This window comes from Periplaneta americana, chromosome 17 (genome assembly GCF_040183065.1).
Source record: "Periplaneta americana isolate PAMFEO1 chromosome 17, P.americana_PAMFEO1_priV1, whole genome shotgun sequence".
NCBI classification, from domain to species: Eukaryota; Metazoa; Arthropoda; class Insecta; order Blattodea; family Blattidae; genus Periplaneta; species Periplaneta americana.
Genome location: NC_091133.1, coordinates 18,097,468 through 18,120,266, shown reverse-complemented (window position 1 = coordinate 18,120,266; position 22,799 = coordinate 18,097,468). Strand labels below are relative to the sequence as shown.

At 34.0% G+C, this 22,799-nt stretch overlaps 1 protein-coding gene across 3 annotated transcripts in view; it reads right to left on the bottom strand.

Moving 5' to 3' along the window:
- The window catches only part of MTA1-like (metastasis associated 1-like), a 469,434-nt gene that overhangs the window by 28,972 nt on the left and 417,663 nt on the right, over positions 1-22,799 (bottom strand). For all 3 annotated transcript variants that reach the window (XM_069817155.1, XM_069817153.1, XM_069817154.1), the window contains 4 exons: positions 21,774-21,877; positions 11,903-12,019; positions 4,083-4,133; positions 2,825-2,889 (listed from right to left, as the gene is read on the bottom strand). In XM_069817155.1, the coding sequence (XP_069673256.1) occupies positions 2,825-2,889; positions 4,083-4,133; positions 11,903-12,019; positions 21,774-21,877 (337 nt within the window). The remainder of the gene's footprint in view (positions 1-2,824; positions 2,890-4,082; positions 4,134-11,902; positions 12,020-21,773; positions 21,878-22,799) is intronic.

The following is a 22,799-nucleotide window of genomic DNA, read 5'->3' as shown; positions in this document are numbered from 1 at the left end:
CAGAAAATGATTTATTTTCATGAAAACATTATTTCCTGATGAGACAATGTTTTCAAGCCCTGGGTGTGTTAGTGAACATAATATGCATTACTGGGCATTTGAAAACCCAAAATGGATGAGAATTGCATATTTTCAGCATCAAGAGTCATAAAATGTTCGACATGGTATTTTTGTAAACTTTGTGATTGGTTCTTACTTTTTTTTTTAAGGCACAATTACATTTGAAGTATATTGATATTTTGTCAAAAATTACCTAAACCCTTAGAAAATGTATCCCTAAATGTAAGAGCAGAAATGTAGTCCAGCCAGATGGTACCCCACCACATTTTGGAAGATGTACATGTAAATTGTGTCAAAATCACAAGTTCAGTGATAGATGGATTTAACATGTTGAATCCATCACATGGCCACCACACTCACCTGATATTACGTCTCTGGATTACTTTTTATAAGGATATGTAAAGAAAAAAGTTATGTCTGCAGCATCTACAGCCAAAAAGAATATGAAGACACGATTATATGAAGCATGTGGCAATATCACTCCCTGTATGTTGTCAAATGTTAGAGAAAGCTTTCGTCAAAGAATAGGTGTTTAGATGTTAGTGGACTTTATTCTGAACGTTTAATGAAATGACGTTAATTAATAGTTTTGTTTAGTTCTACTCCCAACACTAATATTCAATTACATCCGTGCTTTTTTATTTTATTTTATTGGGTTATTTTTCGACGCTTTATCAACATCTAGGTTATTTAGCGTCTGAATGATATGAAGGTGATAATGCCGGTGAAATGAGTCCGGGGTCCAGCACCGAAAGTTACCCAGCATTTGCTTGTATTGGGTTGATGGAAAACCCCGGAAAAAACCTCAACCAGGTAGCCACCTGGTTTCGCAGCCAGATGCGCTGACCGTTACTCCACAGGTGTGGACCATCCGTGCTTATTTTCTCTCTATTTTCTTTCATCTATCAACTTCAACAATAAATAAATGAAACAATGATACAAGTGTCACTCAGAGATTATCGGAAGATGGAAGTGTTGCAGTTTATTATAACATTTGTTAAAGATTTAACACTGTGAATATTCTACAATATGTTATAACAATGTTTGTTGTTGTTTAGCTAACTGTCCAGAGACATGTTTAAACCTCATAAGTGATACCAATAAGGCATTATTCATGAGGCAACTAAGTCAGGAGATAAGGGATAGCCACTTTCCTATTTCATCACTGATCACTATATTAAAATATCGTTAAATTATATTTTAATGTTATTCTATCGGCCGCCTGCATGCACGCACTGCACACCTGCTAGAACTGGCCCTGCTGGCACTGTCTATCTCCATCATGATAAATTCTCGTCATTGTGTTATTGGAGTACAGTTGCTCTCATTCTATGCACTTCCAATTTGGAAATAACCAGTGGCTTAGCGTCAATGTAAGCTAAAATGCTCAGCTTCCCCAGTTAATAATAATTTCAATATAAACCTGCAGTTTATGAACAAAATTATTTATTAATTTTAATACAATCTTTATATTTACGCAATAAATATTGTGATGCGAAGCTCAGGATGATTTGTGATGCAGCAGTAAACATGAAGCCTGCACACAACAGCTTCCATTCTCCTCCACTGAATTACAAGCAGATTGTTTCTTTCACACATTCTTCTGTGTAACCCACCCCGCAGATTTTCCATCACTTTCTAACTAAACTACCCTGGTCACAAGGCTCACCAGAAGCTAGCTTTGATATTGAAAAGAATTTAGTTTCCGAATTATCCCTTTTCGTGAGTTGTGTTCAGTTGAAGTGTTAGTGTGCATTGTGGCTGATATAATAAATAATGAGTGAAATAACAGTTCCTGACACTAATTTACTTGAATTTTTTAGGACAATTCTACTATCAAGACTGACTTACGAACAAAAGTGTGATTTAAAAAAAACAAATGACCAACTCCCTTGCAGTCAATGAAGGACACAACCAAAAAACAGACGCATACTTATGTAATGATACCAATATTGTATCTATTGACAGTTAATTTTGTGATTTCGCTAAGTATGACAGGGAGTGAGCTAATGTTATGCGTATACGTGTCTATTTGTTAGAGATATGTGTAAAGCGTGAAATCATATTTTACTACGTACCATTTGAGGTCATGCCTTATTGGTGTTACTTATGAGGTTCCAACCAATCTTCGGACTGCTAACTTGACATCGACTACTATTTATTTTAAGACTATATTTTTGCAATACGTTTTCTCATATGTATATGAAAGACAACTTGAGTTAGCTTCCCCTGCTCAAAATTTCATGCTACGTCACTGGAAGTAACATGGCCAGACTTCAGTCTGGAATATCCTCGTAAGCTAAAAAAAATTATTAAGGAAGCTTGCAAATTCAACTCAAACTTCCATCCAGAAAAGCTACTCTTTATATGGAAGTGAATTTTGTGTTAGTTTGTTCATGCAGCTGTTTCCTTGTTCTTCCCATTTAGTTTCCTTCTATCAATCACAGCTCACTCTCACAACATGGCACCCTCTGTCCTACAAAGACCTTCATAAAACTTGAATTTTGTGCTTTTCCTCTGCCTCTTTTCAACTGAAATGCAAGCTCAGTTTTTTCTTATATTTAAGAACATGTCCAGACCTACAATACATGCAAAATATGCGGAATTTATAGCATAAGTAGAGGTAAGTGAACAAGCATTTTTTTTTAAAGAAAAATAATCTATTTCGATGTAACGAAATTTCACCAAAAGAAGTAATTTTAGAGGTCCCAAGGATTTCATCATATTGATATTTTACTGTACCATGTATTATAGAAAAACTCACCTTTCCACAATTCACTAAACTGCATCGGTGTGGTCTGTGGGATGCAACACTTGATGGTAACCTCTCTGAAAATGAAGTTTATGTTTAATAACCAAGTGCGTAGAAAACAGCAAATTGCTATATTCTATAACATGTCACATAATATTCTACTTCTACCTTTATACTGATGTAGGACCTTCGAGGCAATGAGTAGAAGTAACTAATCTATGGGTATGAATTAACAAGAAACAAGAAACAGTACGAGTAATGAATTCTTGTCATGATTGAAGAAAATCTGAGATTTTCAGTTTAGTATAAGAACACAGATGGAAATTATAATAATCCAGTTCTGGGCAAGAAATTCATTTTTATAAACGTTTTTAACATTCACGAATAACAGTTTGATCACATATTATGCAGTAGTACTTATTATTCTACGTAAAAATACTTCTAGTGCCGAAGTTTTTCAGTTTCCATATAACACAACTGTTATAAATTGGAGATCAGGAAAACATTTCGAAAGAATCATAGTAATCTACTTCAGAACAGAAAAACAGGCAGGACAGTATATTTTGTATCATGAAACTTCCAAATACTAACCCAGCATCCTAATTTCACACTTTCATGTGGTGAGAGATATCATTATGGTGATGGATAAAGCTTAATTAATATTGTGTATTAAAATTAAATAAAGTTAAGAATACTAATGTCAAATAAAATAAATAGTCAGTTTCACCAACGTTCATAAGATCTTGTCCAAATTCATTGAGTCAAATTAACCACTGTGAATTTTCCATTGTATTGTTAAACTAAGAAAAGTTTCATAAACACTGATTAACAAATAATATGCATCTTTCGTAGCAGCAAAGGTTATGATGAAGAACTGTTCTCATTGATCAGTCATCTGAATATTAAACATATTTGTTGAAAATAAGTATCTGGTTTTTGGTAAGAATGAAACCATGAAAATAAACATAATCACTTACATTTCTTATATAAAAAAAGTAAGCACTGCTAGAACAAACAAATACTTTAAAAGTGCAGACAGCTCATTACTTTGGAGTAGTATATAATTGTCTTAAGGATTTTGTGTTCACTTTTTATCTAGAATATTCTGCTCACTTTTTTATCATATTTTTTTTTACAACTGTAACAAAATATTATTTTTTGAGATACTAACTCAGAATTGTACACATAAAATATCTTCAAGATATTAGGTACTAATTAAAAAAAAAAAAACACAGATAAAATGTAAAATTAAAAGAACAATAAGACATACCATCATCTGACATACTCCCAGACTTCTTTTTGTTGTCTGTATCATTTTCTCCTATAAGCAAAAAGAGAATTACTAATTATTAATTAATACTAGCAAGAAATAAGGTAACTATAAATGTTGCAACCAAAGAAGCCACTTTGATATCTCTAGTGAAGCAATGAAAGGTAAAGGCCTGAGAGCACCATTGCAGCTAGCAGCTTTCCCCTGACCATTCTTGGATGCAGATTGCCATGTGGTGCCAGAAAGAAAAGTAACGAATTTAATTTTTCTTGGGTGGTCCAAGCAGCAGCAGATAGAAGGGAATCCGAAAATAGACATTATGGTGCTGCTTGTGACAGCTTAAATAAACTTGTTTAATCATTATAGTTTCCAAGTTTCAGATTTGATCAGTCAAATGACCCAACGACTCAAAGCTAACACTAGACATGGAATGAGCATATTTCGAATCATATGAACTACTAACAACCACAGATGCTATTGCTGTTACTGCTATTTAATATTAATGAGAGTTCAGATTTTTATGTCATCTAATAATGATGATGATGATGATGATGATGATGATGATGATAATAATAATAATAATAATAATAATAATAATAATCCGTGGCACCACAGCCCTTGCAGAGGTGGACGATCATTCAACCAGAATGGAGGTATCCTGTAGTTAACACATTGATCCCCCCCCAGTAGTTATAGCTGGCTTTTACAACCAGATTTTGCTACCTATTGTAGTTCCCCAAGTGCATCACAATGCTGGGTGGGCACCGGTCCCATACACTAACCGAAATTTCATGAAAAAGTTTCTTCCCCCATGAGAACTCGAACCAGCGTGCATTCCATAACGCAAGTGCTAGGCAAGATGGCTTAGACCACGATGCCATGGCACGGGACTTTTTATGTCATCTAATACTGCAAAATGAATATGCAGAAAAAATCATCATGAAGTGTAACTAAGTACCTGTGTATCAGTGAACAAAAGATCACACATTTATAATGATAGTTGCAGCTTTACAATATTTACTTTGAATAATCGTTTTTAAAATGGAATGTTAAAAAATCACAAAGAACAGAAACAAACTACATTTTTTTAATTTTCACATTCAGGTAACAGAATTTATTTACAATGAATTCGAAAGAACATGAGGTATCTCCTCAAGCTCATAACTGACATACCATTTCGTGTATAAAAAAATTTACCATCATTCTACCTGTGAACATTAACAAAACCTATCTTCATTTACATTTTTCTTGCAACTTAGTTGTAGTTCAATTTTATCTTAATGAAACCATCAAAGAACATCCTGAATTACAAAAACAATCTAATGATAGAGATTTTTCAACAACTTATTTTTTTGGTACTCGCAAATTGTTGGTCATGTTCAGATGAAATATGCAATGTGTCCTTTTTCTTTCGTTCTCAGCCAAATTCAATACGCATTCTTGGCTGTGGCTGCTTGTATATTGTGTGCAGATATGAAGAGAAAAAATAATTGTTTACGATCAAATTACGTGCAGTGCAGTGTATATTTATTATTCGTGTACCTGCATGCTTTGGCATTTATTGAAATTCATTTTATGTTGTTTGTTGTCGTAACCGAAAGGCATTTCAAAAGATGTGATGAAAATTGACTTATTGTATGGAATCACTTCCATATAAAAACAACAATGAATTGTATATCAATGCATATTATTACTGTTCATTGTTGATTTTTTTTATACAATTTTGTTTGAAATTACTAACTTATATAGGGCGGCCGGGTAGCTCAGTTGGTAGAGCAGCTGGCTATGGACTGGAAGGTCTGGGGTTCGATCCCCGGTGGTGACAGGATTTTTTCTCGTTGCCAAACTTTCAGAACGGCCCCGAGGTTCACTCAGCCTCCTATAAAATTGAGTACCGGGTCTTTCTGGGGGTAAAAGGTGGTCAGAGCGTAGTGCCGACCACACCACCTCATTCTAGTGCCGAGGTCATGGAAAGCATGGGGCTCTACCTCCATGCCCCCCCCCCCCCCCCAAGTGCCTTCATGGCATGTTACGGGGATACCTTTGCCTTTACCTTTTATTACTAACTTATAAGATATGGCATAATTTTGTAATTTATTTTACGTATTACATTGTATAGGAAATTTGTTATTACGAAATATTTCTTCTTAATCCTATCAAATATGAATCAGATTATCAAACAAACAATATTCATAAATCGTGCAGTAAAAGAGAAATGAGTGACTTGGTGGCCGGCATTCCACAGTAATATGCATTGTTGGGCGAAGAATCTACTTAAAGATTAATTTTTGGTCCTACAGAATATATCTGTTACGGTAACAATTGATATTAGAGGAGAAAAATTCGCTCAATTGAGTGCGCTCCTTGTACAATGGCAGTTGACTTAATATAAATGTCAACATACATGTTGAACTTGGAGTCAGGCTGCAAAGGGAAAAACAATGGAGGAGGAGGATTCGATCCAGTGCTGTGGAATAAACTTCGGCATAGCTCAATGGTTGGTACGTAGAACCAAGGACCCGGATTCGATCCCCAGCGCCGGGGCGAATTTTTCTCCTCTAATATCAAATGAAGAGAAACTAGCATAAAACACTTTGAGCGACTTGCTGATACCTGAGTTCGAACTTGCCAGGGTCGAGAAAGAGAAAACAGTGCTGAATGTTCTCAGAGAATTAATGAACGACAGTGTTGTTCTCAGAGGATTAACTAACGACAGTGTATTACCAGAACTAGAGAGCGTAGTCGAGAGTCAGTATGCAATATTAGTATATTTGCATTCCATTACGATACAAATATTGATTATGCTCATTTGGATGGTATTCAAATAGATAAGAAAGATAAAATATACAATAAATGCAATAGAAACAATGGGTTATTCAGCCAAATGGATTACGTTGTGCTCCTGAAAAATCTTTTCCTGAGATTCAAGAGCCACCACAATGAATAAAAAACTTATTTATAGGAGTACATCCGTTATCAACACTTCTTTAATATTATAGTAATACAGCATCTTATTCCAAATCGCATCAAAGGCAATTTTATGCCAACATTTAGAGTTCAAGGGCAGACTTATTATTCAATTGGAAGCCCTCTTCCAGCTCTCAGTTCTTACAAATATATTTTTTGTTTCAGTCACTGGCTAATTGTCTGTAGGTCTAATATAGTACCAAATTTAAAAGTAGAATTGGTTGAACAACTCCAGAAAGTACCAGTATTGCATAATAATAAGTTACATTCACAGTTTTAAATGCAATTCTGAAAACAATTCACGAGCAAACTATTTACAACTTACTTATAATACAATAATTTTTCGCTAAGTAATAACAAAGTTGTATTTGAAAATAAAATAGATTTAAGCCAATGATATTTATTTATAACAAGTGCAGCGCAGTGCACAGGTATGGCTAGCACTGAATATATTATAATCTGTCCACACCTAAGAGTTGGTAAGGAACTAGGTTTAAGAAGGAAAGGGGAGTAACAACAATGTCATAAGCACTGTTCAAGATGGGTTCGACACCAATCCTCAAATGAGGCACCAATGACCATAGCTTAAAGTATTTAATCACAGAGAAAGACCTATGTTATTAAGTATGTAATATCTGCGTTATTTTCTGTTATTTAAGGTCTATGGTAGGCAACTTAATTTTTGTGTTTCGGAAAATATACTATTCACTTAAATTAATTATGCTTTTTAATTGGTTTATTTTACGATGATTTATCAACTGCTCCAAGTATTTTGGGTCCTTTATCATCATGCCATGGCATGTCCTCAGGTTGTGGATAAAGGATATGGCCTCCAGATATGGATGGTAGCTGCGAATATACTGAATAAGCTGATAAGGGGTGGTCCTCCAGCTTGGGGGTTGGGCGAAGGGCTAACAACCCATCACCGTAAAAAAGAGATTGTTATGAAACTCCAACATAAGTCTCGAAATGGAACTGATTCTTTGGTGCAACCACAGGAAAGGAATACAGTTATGACATTTCGTACTTGGAATGTCACGAGTCTTTATAGAACAGAAGGGGTAACACTAACAGCAAAAGAACTAGCTAGATATAGAATAGACTTTGTGGGAATACAGGAGGTTAGGTTAGATGGGGATAGCATATCACCAATAGGAGATACCTTCTTGTACAATGGGGAAGGAAACAATAATCACCAATTAGGAGCAGTATTCTTTATTCATAAAAGAATGAAATCAGCAGTAAAAAAAGGTCAAATCTGTCAGTGACAGGATTATCGTATTTAGTACTTAGGCTTAGATGGTGCGATATTATAGTTATAAATGCTCACACCCCTACAGAAGAGAAAGATGACCATATAAAGGATAGCTTCTGAGAGTAATTGGAACACACTTTTGATCAGTTATCTAGATATCATATAAGAATTTTATTGGGAGATTTCAATGCTAAAGTCAGATGGGAGATATTTTTAAATTGATATCGGAGAAGAGAGTCTACACGTAACTAGTAATGATAATGGGGTTAGGTTAGTCACCTTTGCCACATCAAAAAATTTAATTGTGAGAAGTACAACCTTTTCGCACAACCTTACACTTCTTAGACTTCTCCAGATGGATTGACACACAACCAAATAGATTACATCTTTATAGATAAACGAAGACATACTAGTATAATAGACATTTGATCCTTCAGGGGAGCAAACTGTGATTCTGACCATTATTTGGAAATGGAAATTGGAGACTTAAGAGAAAGACTATCAGCAGCCAAGTGAGTAGAGCAACAAGTTAATATTAGGGGAATCAATATTCTGAAATTAAAGGACAAGGAAACTAAGCAACATTATCAGATCGAAATTTCAAATAAGTTCGCCATTTTAGGAAGTTCCGAGAAGGGTGAGGAGAAACTAGATATTAACAGTATGTGGGAAAATATCAGAGATAATATCAAAATTGCAGCTGTGCAGAGCACAGACTATTATGAAACTAAGAAAAAGAAACGGTGGTTTGATAAAGATTGTTGCATGATAGTAGAAAAAAGGAAACAGGCAAAACTGAAATTCTTACAAGATCCAATCAAGAAGATTAGAGATAATTATTCCAATGAAAGGCGGGAAGCAAGTCGTACACTTAGGAACAAAAAAGAGAGATTACTTGAAGAAAACCTAAACGAGTAAGAAACAAATAATAAGAAGAAAAACATAAGATTTATATAAAGGTATAAAGAAATTTAAGAAAGGATATCAGGTAAGGGTAAACGTGATCAAGGATGAGAATAATGACTTGCTTGCAGACTCATTCCATCCTGAACAAATGTAAAAACTATTTTGAGCAACTACTAAATGTACAAAAGCCAAACAGAAATGATAGGGACGAAATTCAAATACAAACTGCTGCGCCATTTATAATAATAATAACAATAATGATGATGATGATGATGATGATGATGATAATGATAATAATAATAATAAAAAAAAAATAATAATAATAATAATAATAATAATAATAATAATGGCTTCATTTAATCTGGCAGAGTTAAGACCATATGGCCTTCTCTTACACTCAACCAGGATTAAAATTTGCTTACATAGTTGAACATACAACTAAATCGGATTTAAATAATTACATGCAGATATGATTTAGGTACATAATGAGATCAAAAGAGGTACTTACATAAAAATTTACCTCAGAAAATAAAAATAAACATAGTGGAATACATATTAATGTTGTTAGAATCAAATACCAATCACACAAAATTAAAAGCTGATAATTCAATAAAAAAATGTACACAATAAAAATAAAAATAAACACATTGGAATACATATTAGTAGTAAATTACAAGTAAGTAGGATTCACATAAACCAGAAGCAGACAATTGAATAAAATGTACACAATAAAAAAAAACAACACAGTGTAATACATATTGGTGTTAAGTAATAAACACGATTTACATGATTACACAATAAAAATAAGAAACAAAAATAAAAATAAATACAGGGAATATATTGCATTAAATATATTTGCAACACATTAGGTCTGCCAACTCATCATAAGATATTTTTCTAGTTTATATTTAAAAGAAATTAAAGTTTGGCAGCCCTTGACTTCATGCGACAGAGAATTCCAATGACTGAAAAAATTCAAGTCCTCCAAGTATTAATCAAATTTCAGAAGAATTAATACAAGAGGGTGGAAACGTAATATCTAGTTAAATTTATAAGCTTATACTTGCTATTTGGGAAAAGATATCAGAACAAAGGAAGGAGTTCATTACTGCCCCTATCTTTTTTTTTTTTTTAAGAAGGAAAAGATTAACTGTAGTAACTTTCGAGGAATAGCACTTCTATTGACCAAGATTCTTTTGAGAAAGATTAATTCCATATGTAAATGAAATTACTGGTGATCATCAATGTGGTTTTTGGTGTAATAGATCGACTAATGATCAGACTTCTTGTATTCGATAAATAATGCAGAAAAGAATGGGAGTGTAAGAGCATTGTATATCAGTTATTCATAGGTTTCAAAAAAGCATGACTCGGTTTAGAGACAAGCTTTTTATATAATATTTTTATTGAATTTGATATTCCCAAGAAGCTAGTTCGATTAATTAAAATGTGTTTCAGTAAAACATACAGCAGCAAAGTCCATATAGGCCAGTTTCTGTCTGATGGTTTTGCAATTCACTGTGGGCTAAAGCAAGGAGATGCACTAACAACACTCATAGATCACGAAGACTTTAATGTCAATATATTGTAAAATTAAAATCAGAAAGTGACTAGACATCAATGATGGTTCATGGATCAAAAAAATGGCTATTTTAATTAACATATCAAAATTAATAAACATAATAGAAATACAATTTTTATCAAAAGGATAACAGCAATGGAAAAGAAAGCTTTTAATAAAAAAGAGAGCATTTTCTGCAGACTTTCTGAAAAAGAACTACAGATGATACTAGTGAAGTGAATTGTCTGGAGTGTGGCATTGTATGAGTGCAGAAACATGAACATTGTGGTGTAGTGGAGAGAAACGACTAGAAGCATATGGAATGTGGATATGGAAAAGAATGGAGCATGTGAAATGGACAGACAAGATAGGAAATAAAGTTGTGCTATAAAGAGTGGATGAAGAAAGAATAGTATTGAAATTGATCAGAAGGAGAAAAAGAAATTGGCTGGGTCACTGGCTAATGAAAGATGCAAAAGGGAAGATTGGAGAATGTTGGGTTTGTAGTGAAGGACCTGCTCTTGGGCAGACAACTATGAAAGAGCAAGACTACTTTCTTTTAAATATGTGCAGGTAACCTATTGAGCCAAATACAGCATTGGATAAGTCTGATGCATTAGAGCTACTGTGGTTCTAAGCATGAATTACGATTATGTTGCCTTTTCCATTCTTAACATTAGGTAAAATTTAAATTCTTAATGCATCATATAAACAGTAATGAGCTATAAGATTTAAAAATCATGTAACCAACGGAATAATTGAAATATATTCTTCGTCATTATAATATTTTATATAAAATACATCGTGACATAGAATAATGATTGCATATTTTACACTAAGTTAATGTAATTGGAATTATTACTCAGATTTTCAATTAATATAGTACTTATATTTTTTACGGATCTAATTACAAGAATTTAAAACACCACAACTACATGGTGATCACAGCATGAAGATAAAGCACGTCATTATTTTTATGATAAAAGCTTTCCCGAAGACCAAAAACTTAAAACTTTGAGATATAGAGAACTCACAGATAACCCAAAAAGATTTATATAAATGGTTTTATTAAACACACATATTATCATATGAATGAAGGTATCTATTCATGAAGTGACTTCTGCTTCTTACCTATTCTTGAAGGTACTTTGAGTCCGCCATATTTTTTCCAGTAAAGCCAGCAATTGTGACATAGTTTACACTGCATATGTGATGGTCCCCATGCGTACCATTGGCTGGAGATCGTTACTGCAGACAGGAACAGAGTATGCCTTACAATATATACAACAAAAATGTCAATGACGATGATAAGACCATATATAAACATAAATATATCTGCTGAAATACACAGGAAATCTGTCAATAAGGAGATAAACGCTTAAGCAGCATCATGCATCAAGTTGCAAGCCTCTCCCAAAGCAAGCTGGATCAAACAAGATTCAGACCAAATTCTCAAAACCCAACCCATAACAATAAATAACTGCCAAAATATCCCAACCCAAAACAACATTTCTAATCAGATAGAACCCACCATTTCACCCATCAACCCACTAGACTTCATGACAGGTGCAACATATTTATTACTAAAGGAAAACATAAAATAAGAAATGGCGTAGACTTCCGCACCTGGTGTACATGGTCTGCGGAAAAACTTCCAGTGTTATACCACATTGTCTTGGTGGTTGTTCTGAGGATGACCACAACACAGCGGTCAAAATGTCAGCTACTAGCATCAAGATAATGTGGTATAAGTTCTGAAGTTTCTCCACAGATCATAAAATAAGAGAGATACATCCTAAAATGAACTGCACATGAAATGACAGAACTCTTCTATCCCGAGAAGGACTGGCTACAAGTCTACACTGATGGATCTCAAATAGAAGAAACGAACAGAGCTGGAGCAGGTGTACAATGCAAGCTTTTCTCTCAGTACTAGTATTCCACCGTTGGTGTACATAAAACAAACTTCGACAGAGAAACAGAAGCTCTCTCTACAGAATCCATGAATTCCAAAAAATATAGTCATCCTACTGCATAACAGTTTCTTTTGACAGACAACCAAAAAAAAATAAATAAATAAATAAATAAATAAATAAATAAATAAATAAATAAATAAATAAATAAATAAATAAATAAATAAATATATAAATAATTACTTACTTAAAAATGGCTTTTAAGGAACCTGCAGGTTTATTGGCACCCACACATAAGCCCACAATCAGTCCCTATCCTGTGCAAGATTACTCCAGTCTCTATCATCATATCCCACCTTCCTCATATCCATTTTAATATTATCCTCCCATCTACGTCTCGGCATCCTCAAAGGTCTTTTTCTCTCCGGCCTCTCAATTAACACTATATATGCATTTTCTGGATTCGCCCATACATGCTACATGCCCTGCCCATCTCAAACATCTGGATTTAATGTTCCTAATTATGTCAGGTGAAGAATAAAATGTGTATGTTCTACGTTGTGTAACTTTCTCCATTCTCCAGTAACTTCATCCCTCTTAGCCCCAAGTATTTTCTTAAGCACATTCTCAAAGACCCTTAATTTCTGTTCCTCTCTCAAAGTGAGAGTCCAAGTTCCACAACCGGTAATATAACTGTTTTATAAATTCTAACTTTCAGATTTTTTGACAGAAGACTAGATGATAAAACCTTCTCAACCGAATAATAACAGGCATTACTTACTGGCTTTTAAGAAACCCGGAGGTTCATTGCTGCCCTCACAGAAGCCCGTCACTGATCCCTATTCTGAGCAAGATTAATCCAGTCTCTACCATCATACCCCACCTCCCTAAAATTCATTTTAATAATATCCCACCTTCCTCAAATTCATTTTAATATTATCTTTCCATCTACATCTCGGCCTCCCCAGTGGTCTTTTTCCCTCCGGCCTCCCAACTAACACTGTATATGCATTTCTGGATTCATCCATACATGCTACATGCCCTGCCCATCTCAACCATCTGAATTTAATATAGTAACAGATATTATCCATATTTATCCCGCATTTAATTTCCTCCCGAGTGTCATTTATATTTGTTACTGTTGCTCCAAGATATTTGACTTTTTCCACCTCTTCGAAGGATAAATCTCCAATTTTTATATTTCCATTTCTTACAATATTCTGGTCACGAGACTAATCACATACTTTGTCTTTTCGGGGTTCACTTCCAAACCTATCGCTTTACTTGCTTCAAGTAAAATTTCCGTGTTTTCCCTAATCGTTTGTGGATTTTCTCCTAACATATTCACGTCATCCGCATAGACAAGCAGCTGATGTAACCTGTTCAATTCCAAACCCTCTATGTTATCCTGAACTTTCCTAATGGCATATTCTAGAGCAAAGTTAAAAAGTAAAGGTGATAGTGCATCTCCTTGCTTTAGCCTGCAGTGAATTGGAAAAGCATCAGATAGAAACTGGACTATACGGACTCTGCTGTAAGTTTCACCGAGACACATTTTAATTAATCGAACTAGTTTCTTGGGAATACCAAATTCAATAAGAATATTATATAAAACTTCTCTCTTAACCGAGTCATATGCCTTTTTTAAATCTATGAATAACTGATGTACTGTACCCTTATACTCCCATTTTTTCTCAAATATATGTTGAATACAAACTATTTGATGAATAGTCGATCTATTACAACTAAAACCGCACTGATGATCCCCAAAATTTCATCTACATATAACAGGACCTCAAACATCTGCAATTTTTCAAGAAAATAGTTTTTTTCAGTGGGTTCCTTTTCAAGTGGACTTGCAAGCCAATGAGATTGCAGATACTTTTTATCTGTTATTTAACAACAACGTTATACCAATTATTAGATCATTTAGTGTCTATGGAATTTATGATAGTGACCAGATATTTGGTGAGATGGAACTAAGGAGTCACCTTAATGATGAATGAATGAACTAGGGGAGAAGCCAGAGTGAAGTGTGATGGCTGGCAGAGTATTATCTCTATGCCTAAATGTTAATTTGGAATCATTAGAACCAGGTGCTCAGCTCTGAAGCCATTAGCTCTGTGATTTTGCAGTTTATTTAGTTCCCCTTAATTTGCATTAAATTAAAAATTTTTGATGTAGAAATATTTTTTTAAGTTTGAATGTTACTACTATTCAACAAGCATGTGCAGAGCAATCTGCCATTTTATAATGTATTACTGCAATTATTAAACGAATTACTATTATTCAGCAAAAGTATTAATAAAAAATTATAAATGAACAATATTAATAATATTCTTCAAGAAGAACAGCAGTGGTTATCGTAAGACTAGTAACTGAATATGGCTGTTTGGCAGCACATCTCTTCAGAATTGGAATCTATACATCACCAAAATATGTTCCCTTCAGAGAGAAAGTTCGAACTATGAACTTGCAATACATACTGAACTGCAAAGTTATCAACATTTCAGATAAAAGTGTTAAAAACATCACAGATGTTTACTGACATGTTAGAAGACAAATCAAGAAAATCCAATGTTCTGAGCATTTGATTAATTAATGAATTAATCATTTTAAGTGCAATTTTAAATTTACATTTACATTTACCCTATGACTACCTAACATTTACCTTACTGTTGGCAAAAATCTCAGAAAAAACGCAACCAGGCAATCAGCTCAAGCAGGGATCGAAATCATGTCTGAGCGCAGCTCTGATCAGTAGAAAAACATGTCCACCACCTGAGCTGTGCTGGTGGCCATATTTTCATTTTACCATCTTAGAATAGTACTAGGTTCTCATTGTTTGTGGGAAGTATTATGCTATTACATTATACTGAATACTGCAGATAAGCCCACAAATCTGCCAGAACAGATTACATGCCAGGCTATAATGGCTACCAGAAATAAAGAAATAGCACTGCAGTGCGCTGTAAAGATTTCTGATGTCATAAAATAAAAGTTATGTAAGGAAAGGAAATATCAAAGTGTATTTATCACAGAATCTGTTCATACTATTAGTTCATGTTTCATATGTTAGTAAGTGAGCTAGAAAAGAAGAGCGATAGTAAATACATGTCTCTCATTACACAATGTCCACAAGACCCCAACATTTTAAAAATCTATTACTTTTACGTTTAAAGTTTAGGTGATAATGATGTGGCACACTCCAGAGTCAGGCACTGCAAATACCACTTGGATATGGCTGGACTAACGACTCAAGTAAGAAAATAAGGTCTTGAGAAAGAATCGCTGTCAAAGTTTTAGAAATGGTGACACGTGAATACACGTATTTTTTTATATGTATATATGTAATAACAAAAAATATATCTGTATTCACTTTCCACTGTTTCTAAAATTTTGACTGCTTCTTACTTAAATCGTTAGTTTACTCATATCCTCAAAAATGGCGACGCTGAGCAAGTGAGCAACCAAGCAGCAGTAAGCAGAAACAAAATATATTACTCAATTGTAAGGAAACATCCATCATATATACAGTAAGAATACTTTCGATATTCAAGACTATAGAGAAGTGGTGTGAATAGTTTTCGTAGTTTTCGACAAGTGACAGTATGTTGAAAGGGCCTGCTGACAGAAATAATAGCATCCAAGAAAAGGTTGCAGAAAATATGCGATCATTCAAAAGAAGTCTATGAAGTCAACCAGACGAGGAGTGAGAAAACTTCGAATGAAATAGTCGACAGTTCACAAGATTCTTCATCACTGATTATGCTTGCACACTTACAAGCTACACATTTAGAAAGAAATTAAGCCTGATGAACTAAAGCAATAATCATTTGCAAGTAGTACATTGGAACACTAAAAATCTCCATGTAATCACAGAAAACGTGAATGATAATCTAAAATTGTTTGATGTAGTCTGCTGCACAATTACACTGCTGGACCATTTCTCTTTGCTGAGCATAGCGTCACTGGTGACATTTACTTGGATTTGCTGGAGAACTTTGCCATGCTACAGAAATTTCCTTAGCAACACATTCGCCTTTAGGATTTCCCTAGACATTACCCCATTAGATTTCTTTTTGTGGTTATACATCGAAGACAATGTGGACACTACAAAAATTAACAACACAATGGATTTAAAAGTATATAAGAGACACCATAAATTCTGCCACAGTAGATGTGCCTCAATGCCACATAGCATGAAAATGATTACAGATTAGACATTATTTGAAAGGCGCCGATGTACAAGTGCACACATGAACCAGAAACTTTGAGAGTTTCACTATAATTTTTATGCATAGTAATGGCTGTATACACATTTTACTTTTAACTGTATCTGTTTAAAATGTTGGCGTTTCATGGTGTATATCATATGATGTTATGTATAGCATGTCCGGTAAGTCCGTATACCACTATACCTTACTGGTTTCTTATTAGCATATCATATTACGAGTATATTATTATATTGTAATTATTTACTATTATTAATATTCATAAGAGCAGTAATTGTTGTTGGTGTATTGTTATTATGTTGGTGTACCGTTGTTATTGTTGTTGAGTTTGCCTCACTCAATAGTCATTCTGCGAGTTGAAATGGCAGACACAAGTTCGTTCTCTAAGTGTTCTCATATGATGCTAATTACTGTCTCGCCTGTTTGAGGACGTTCATGTATCCATACACTCGTGACTAACCTATCTTCAACAGGAAACGAACTTGTGTCTGCCATTTCAACTCACAGAATGACAATCGAGTGAAGCGAACTCATTAACAATAACAATGGTACACTGACATAACAACAATGCTCCAACAACAATTACTAATGTTATGAATGTTAATAATAATAAATAATTACAATATAATAATGTAATATGATATGTTAATAAGAAACTAGTAAGGTATAGAGGTATATGGACTTCCCAGACATACTGTACCATATGCTGTCATTAACAGATGTCTCATTACTAGAGTCTACATTTGGACAGCTGTAATCTTCTAACAAACTGCAACAGTGTAGTTATGTATATTGTATAGCTCGGCGTCATCCAACCCTACTTACACATTGCTGTTTAGTGAACATGCGAAAACAAAACAAAGCTAGGCATTTGGAGATCAGTGCTCCAATAGAACAACTTAGTAGCAAGCACTTCATTAGGAAAGAAGAAAATGTATTTTATCAGAAAAAAAGGAGACATTTTTCATTTGAAACACTTAAAAGTTTACAGTCATTCATTGTAATGTTAGAGACTCATAAAGCATGCAGTCAATATAATTTGTTTTGTTTTACGTTTGTACTGAGATTTATGTTTTCTCAACTCCTAATTCCAAATTTCAATTAGATCTAGCATGCAGTCAATATAATTTGTTTTGTTTTACGTTTGTATTGAGATTTATGTTTTCTCAACTCCTAATTCCAAATTTCAATTAGATCTACAGTATCTACATGTGTTTTACTTACTGCAAAAATAGACCATGGATAAATCCTGGGACCCAAGTAGCCATGGTGATTAACAGTTTTTATTAACGCCTGAATTTTTTTACTGAGTGCAAAATTTTTTAAGACTTTGATTTCTTTTGTCCCCACGACTAATACAAAATGTTAACAAAAGCGGTTGTAGGAAGAAATTCGAATATGCATTTTTTTATTAATATTATTATATTTCTTGCACATCTCAAGATATTGTCACTATATAGCTTCAGTGAAGAACACAGGGCGTCTCTGACAGCAAGTGTTTGCACTGGATAGACATTTAATATTAGTTAATATATTTCAATAAATGTATTTTTATCTCACTTCGAATAGTTTTCTCATTGCATGTGTGGGCAAAATGTGCTTGGGGGGGGGGGGGGGCTGGCTACTGAAAATTTTGGAGTTTTGTCTATCCCTGGTAAAAATTATCTTTTATTGCATATAAGCTGTCTTTACATAAATATTTTGTTACTATTGTTATTAAACCCAAGTGGTATTTGCACATGAAAACTATTCCTATTGTTCACAGACTTATAAAAACACACACGAATAAATAGATGTAAACAAACAGTACTGGAGTGTGTAGGAAGACTGCTTCACTGCAGACTGAACTGTACTGACTTTCAGTGCTCTCTGTACCAAACAAAGCTAGTATGATAGCCGTACATCTAACTTGTATTCAATGTGACCAAATGCAGGGTTCTAGTCATTACTCAAGTACAATACCACATTCTAAGCAAATCTTTGAATTATTAACTTGCAAAATTGTAAAACACATGTATATTTTATGAGTACATTAATCCCGATTCACTTATTTTATTAAATCATAAGAAGTTACAGCATCATACATAAAAATGTACAAATGAATAATATCAATAAGATTGTCATACTTTTCAAAGTGAATACAGTGTGTACTCCATGTGCCAAAAAGCTTAAAATACCTATTGCTATTTGGAAAAAAATTATCATAGGCTATCCACAAAAATGACCCATGAATATTAAATATCAGAACATTCTTTAACAATAATTGATCGTGAAGGCTGAACACAAACTAATAAGAAGATGGCACACAGTTAGGATGACCAACTTCTCATCAAAAAAATACAGGAGACTTGGTTACCACAAATTTTAGAGCATTTTCTTGGGATGTGAAGCCTGGATTCATTGATGGAATGGTTTATATTTTTAATATAAAACTATCAACTCAACTGTAATAGTAATATGATTTACTGTAGGTCACAACAGCAAGTACAATAATTAAAAAATACAATGTTTCTCAGTTTGAACATATTTATATTTGTCAACAGATGCTGCAGAACATTTAATTTCTTATCCTACTATGCAAATTTGGGAGAAAAAAAATGCTTCACAAACATATGCACATACAGTAATACTGTAGATTAGAGGATCACTGGGACTGATCAGTAAAACCGATCTATCGATATTATTGTCAGTTTATCTAAATATATTTGGTGAGTATTACTGTATTATTAGATTGCATTAAAAATTGGTGATCATGATTGATGAAAAAAGGTTTAGAAGACCAATACAGGAGCTAGGAGGATCCAAAAATATTAGCTCAAATACGAAAGTTCCCAGAAAATACGGGAGAGTTGGTCATCCTACACACAGCAAAGATTTTCGATATTACAAATGCTGAAAGCGAATTTTTCTTTCAGAATCATTTTTGCTGTAATACATTACACCGTGTCCCTTTCAAATCTCCCACATTTTAATTAATAATTGCTAACAAAGTGTGCGAAATTATGAAATGAGACTGGTATTAAAAGAAAGAGAAACTCAAAGAATTGCTATTTCATTTGTTTGAAGTTAATTCATCTACCATACATTGGGCAATAAAGGCATAAAACAAAAGGCGACTCCGAAATAAAGCGCAAAAACTGTTTTCTGGTATGCAGAGACGAAATCAATAATTACAGCACAAAGAAATTACCGGAGAGAATATGGAGGAAATGCACCTGATGGGAAAACCATTAAGGCATGGTGTGAGAAGTTTCTGACAACTGGAAATGTGAACAAACAATCCGGAGGTTCTCGTCGACGTGTCTCAGAAAAGAAGACTGAAGAAATTAGAGCAGAATTTCAGAGAAGCCCTCAAAAATCAATTTGGCATGCATCCCGGCAGTTCAATGTGCCGAGATCAACTGTGCATCGAGTGCTTCATAAGCAACTTCGTTTGTACCACTACAAGGTGCAAATTATTTAACAATTAAAACCAGATGACAGGCCACAACGACAGACATTCACTATTGAAATGCTGGATAGTATTGACAGGGACCCTCAATTTCTTGGAAACGTCTTGTTTTCAGGTGAGGCAACATTTCATGTATCAAGCAGGATCTGTCAATGTAAGGATCTGGGGTACACACTTCCAGTCACCAGAAACTTCTCACACCATGCCTTAATGGTTTTCCCATCAGGTGCATTTCCTCCATATTCTCTCTAGTAATTTTTTGCACTGTAATTATTGATTTCGTCTCTGCATATCAGAAAACAGTTTGTGCATGTTGCTGCAGGGTCGTCATTGTTGCCCAATATGTGACAGATGAATTACTTCAAATAAATGAAATAACAATTCATTGAGTTTCTGCGGAGTTGCCATTTTGTTTTATGCCATTGTTGTCCAACATGTGACGATGAATTAACTTCTAACAAATGAAGTAACAATTCTTTGAGTTTCTCTTTCTTTTAATACCAGTCTCATTTCATAATTCTGCATACTTTGTTAACAATGATTAATTAAAATGTGGGAGATTTGAAAGGGACACGGTGTTCTTCATGATATAATTTCGACAGACTTTTCGTTTTGATTCCACTTGATAATGATGTTCTTCATGATATAATTTCGACAGACTTTTCGTTTTGATTCCACTTGATAATAACACACTGCAATATTATTAATTTAGGGCGAAGATATTTTATTTGTATATACTAGGGCATTCAACAAGCAATGGCAAAAATATTGTACATCAGGGCTTCTAGAGGTGAGCATAAGAATCTTTTAGTATTAATAGAGGAGTGATTGTTGCATAAATGTGGAATATTAAAAGCCTTTAAGTAACCATATTTTGTGAATACAGGGACTGTTTCTGATTTGTATTAAGTAATACCGCCCTAAAAATGTTCAGTAGGCATGAACAAAGGTTTTTAATAAAAATACAAGTTCCAAACGGAAAAAATGCAACCCAGTGCTTTATGGCATTACAAGAAGCTTGTGGGAGAGAAGTCCTACCATACCAAATTATTGCAAACAGATGGAAGCGAGGCATTCACTTTCAATCAAGAGTTGACATCCGAACAGCTTTAGATTGATCAGTGAAAAAGAGATCCAGAAATGATGCTGCAGATAAGTCCGCCGTCTTCCAAGAATTTGTCAACATACTAGTGACATAGCAGGGGTCTATATTTGAAGTATGTAATGCCAAAAGTAACCTAAATAAATTTAGTGAGAAACGGTAACTATGTTATGCAAATCTAGTTTTTACAGGTAATGCTCCCTAAAATAAGCAGATTTGAATTTCAGTAACTATGTTGTCATTACTTTTCGAATGCCCTAGTTTAACATCGAAGTTTCAGTTATACTTTCATGTAACTTACCACTACAGGATTCACAAGCTTTTCCACCAATAGGAGCCTCTCCATTGCTGTTACCATTTACAACTCCTTTGTTGTTATTTATAACTGCTGGATTTGGTTTATTACTGGAAATAAAATTCTCTATTAATTGTATTACGGATAATCATATGCAATTTTACATATACTGTATATAGTTTTCTCTAATATACTATACCATAGGCGGAGTTACGGGGGGGGGCACTGCCCCCCCTCCAAACTTGTCTGAATTTTTTTTTTTTTCTATTAACATTAGAAAATATTGAATTCAAAAGATCGTTTTTGCTTTTGTTTATAATTAAATTTCTGAATTAATGTCTTCAGATCATGTGTCTGGACTATAATATTTATTTTAAATTTCTGAATGTATAAGAATTCCTATACTTCATTTGAGGAATGGAAGCACTGTAATTTTTCTTTTGTAACAGCCTGAACTCATGTGTTAGAAGTCTGCAGGTGTTCAGGCCACCACTTGGAGATGTATGAATAACATACTGCACAACAATGCAGAAAAAAGAAAAGTGATCCCAGTAAAATGTGTAAACTTAAAGACGAGATTAAATAAAATAATTAGAGTTTACATTTGTTATGATTTCTTCAGGAAGGTAAGCTTCATATAAAAAAGTTTCTGTTGGCACTGTTACGTAGTTTTGTTGATGTATGCATGTGTACGAGAGAGAAAAAGAGGAAGATTGTTTTAAGTTACCCTATTATAATTTGTAGTAGACCTACAGTTCAAGCCCTATAGAACTTGGGCCGAAACATCGCGGATATGGATGTAACACTGTAAGAAATATGCCTCCAAAAAATACCTTCATTAATTGATCGTATTCCGATATACTGTACCACGGTCAAGCTATAACGGGGGAAGAAGTAAATGATGTCCTCCATAACCCCTTTACATGGGGATTCTATGGTCTTGATTTGCCCCCCTCCCTCCCAAGGAAATGGTTCTCTCTCCGCCTATGTACTTCATTGCTAGAACCAAGTAATATATTTTTGTAAGCTTAC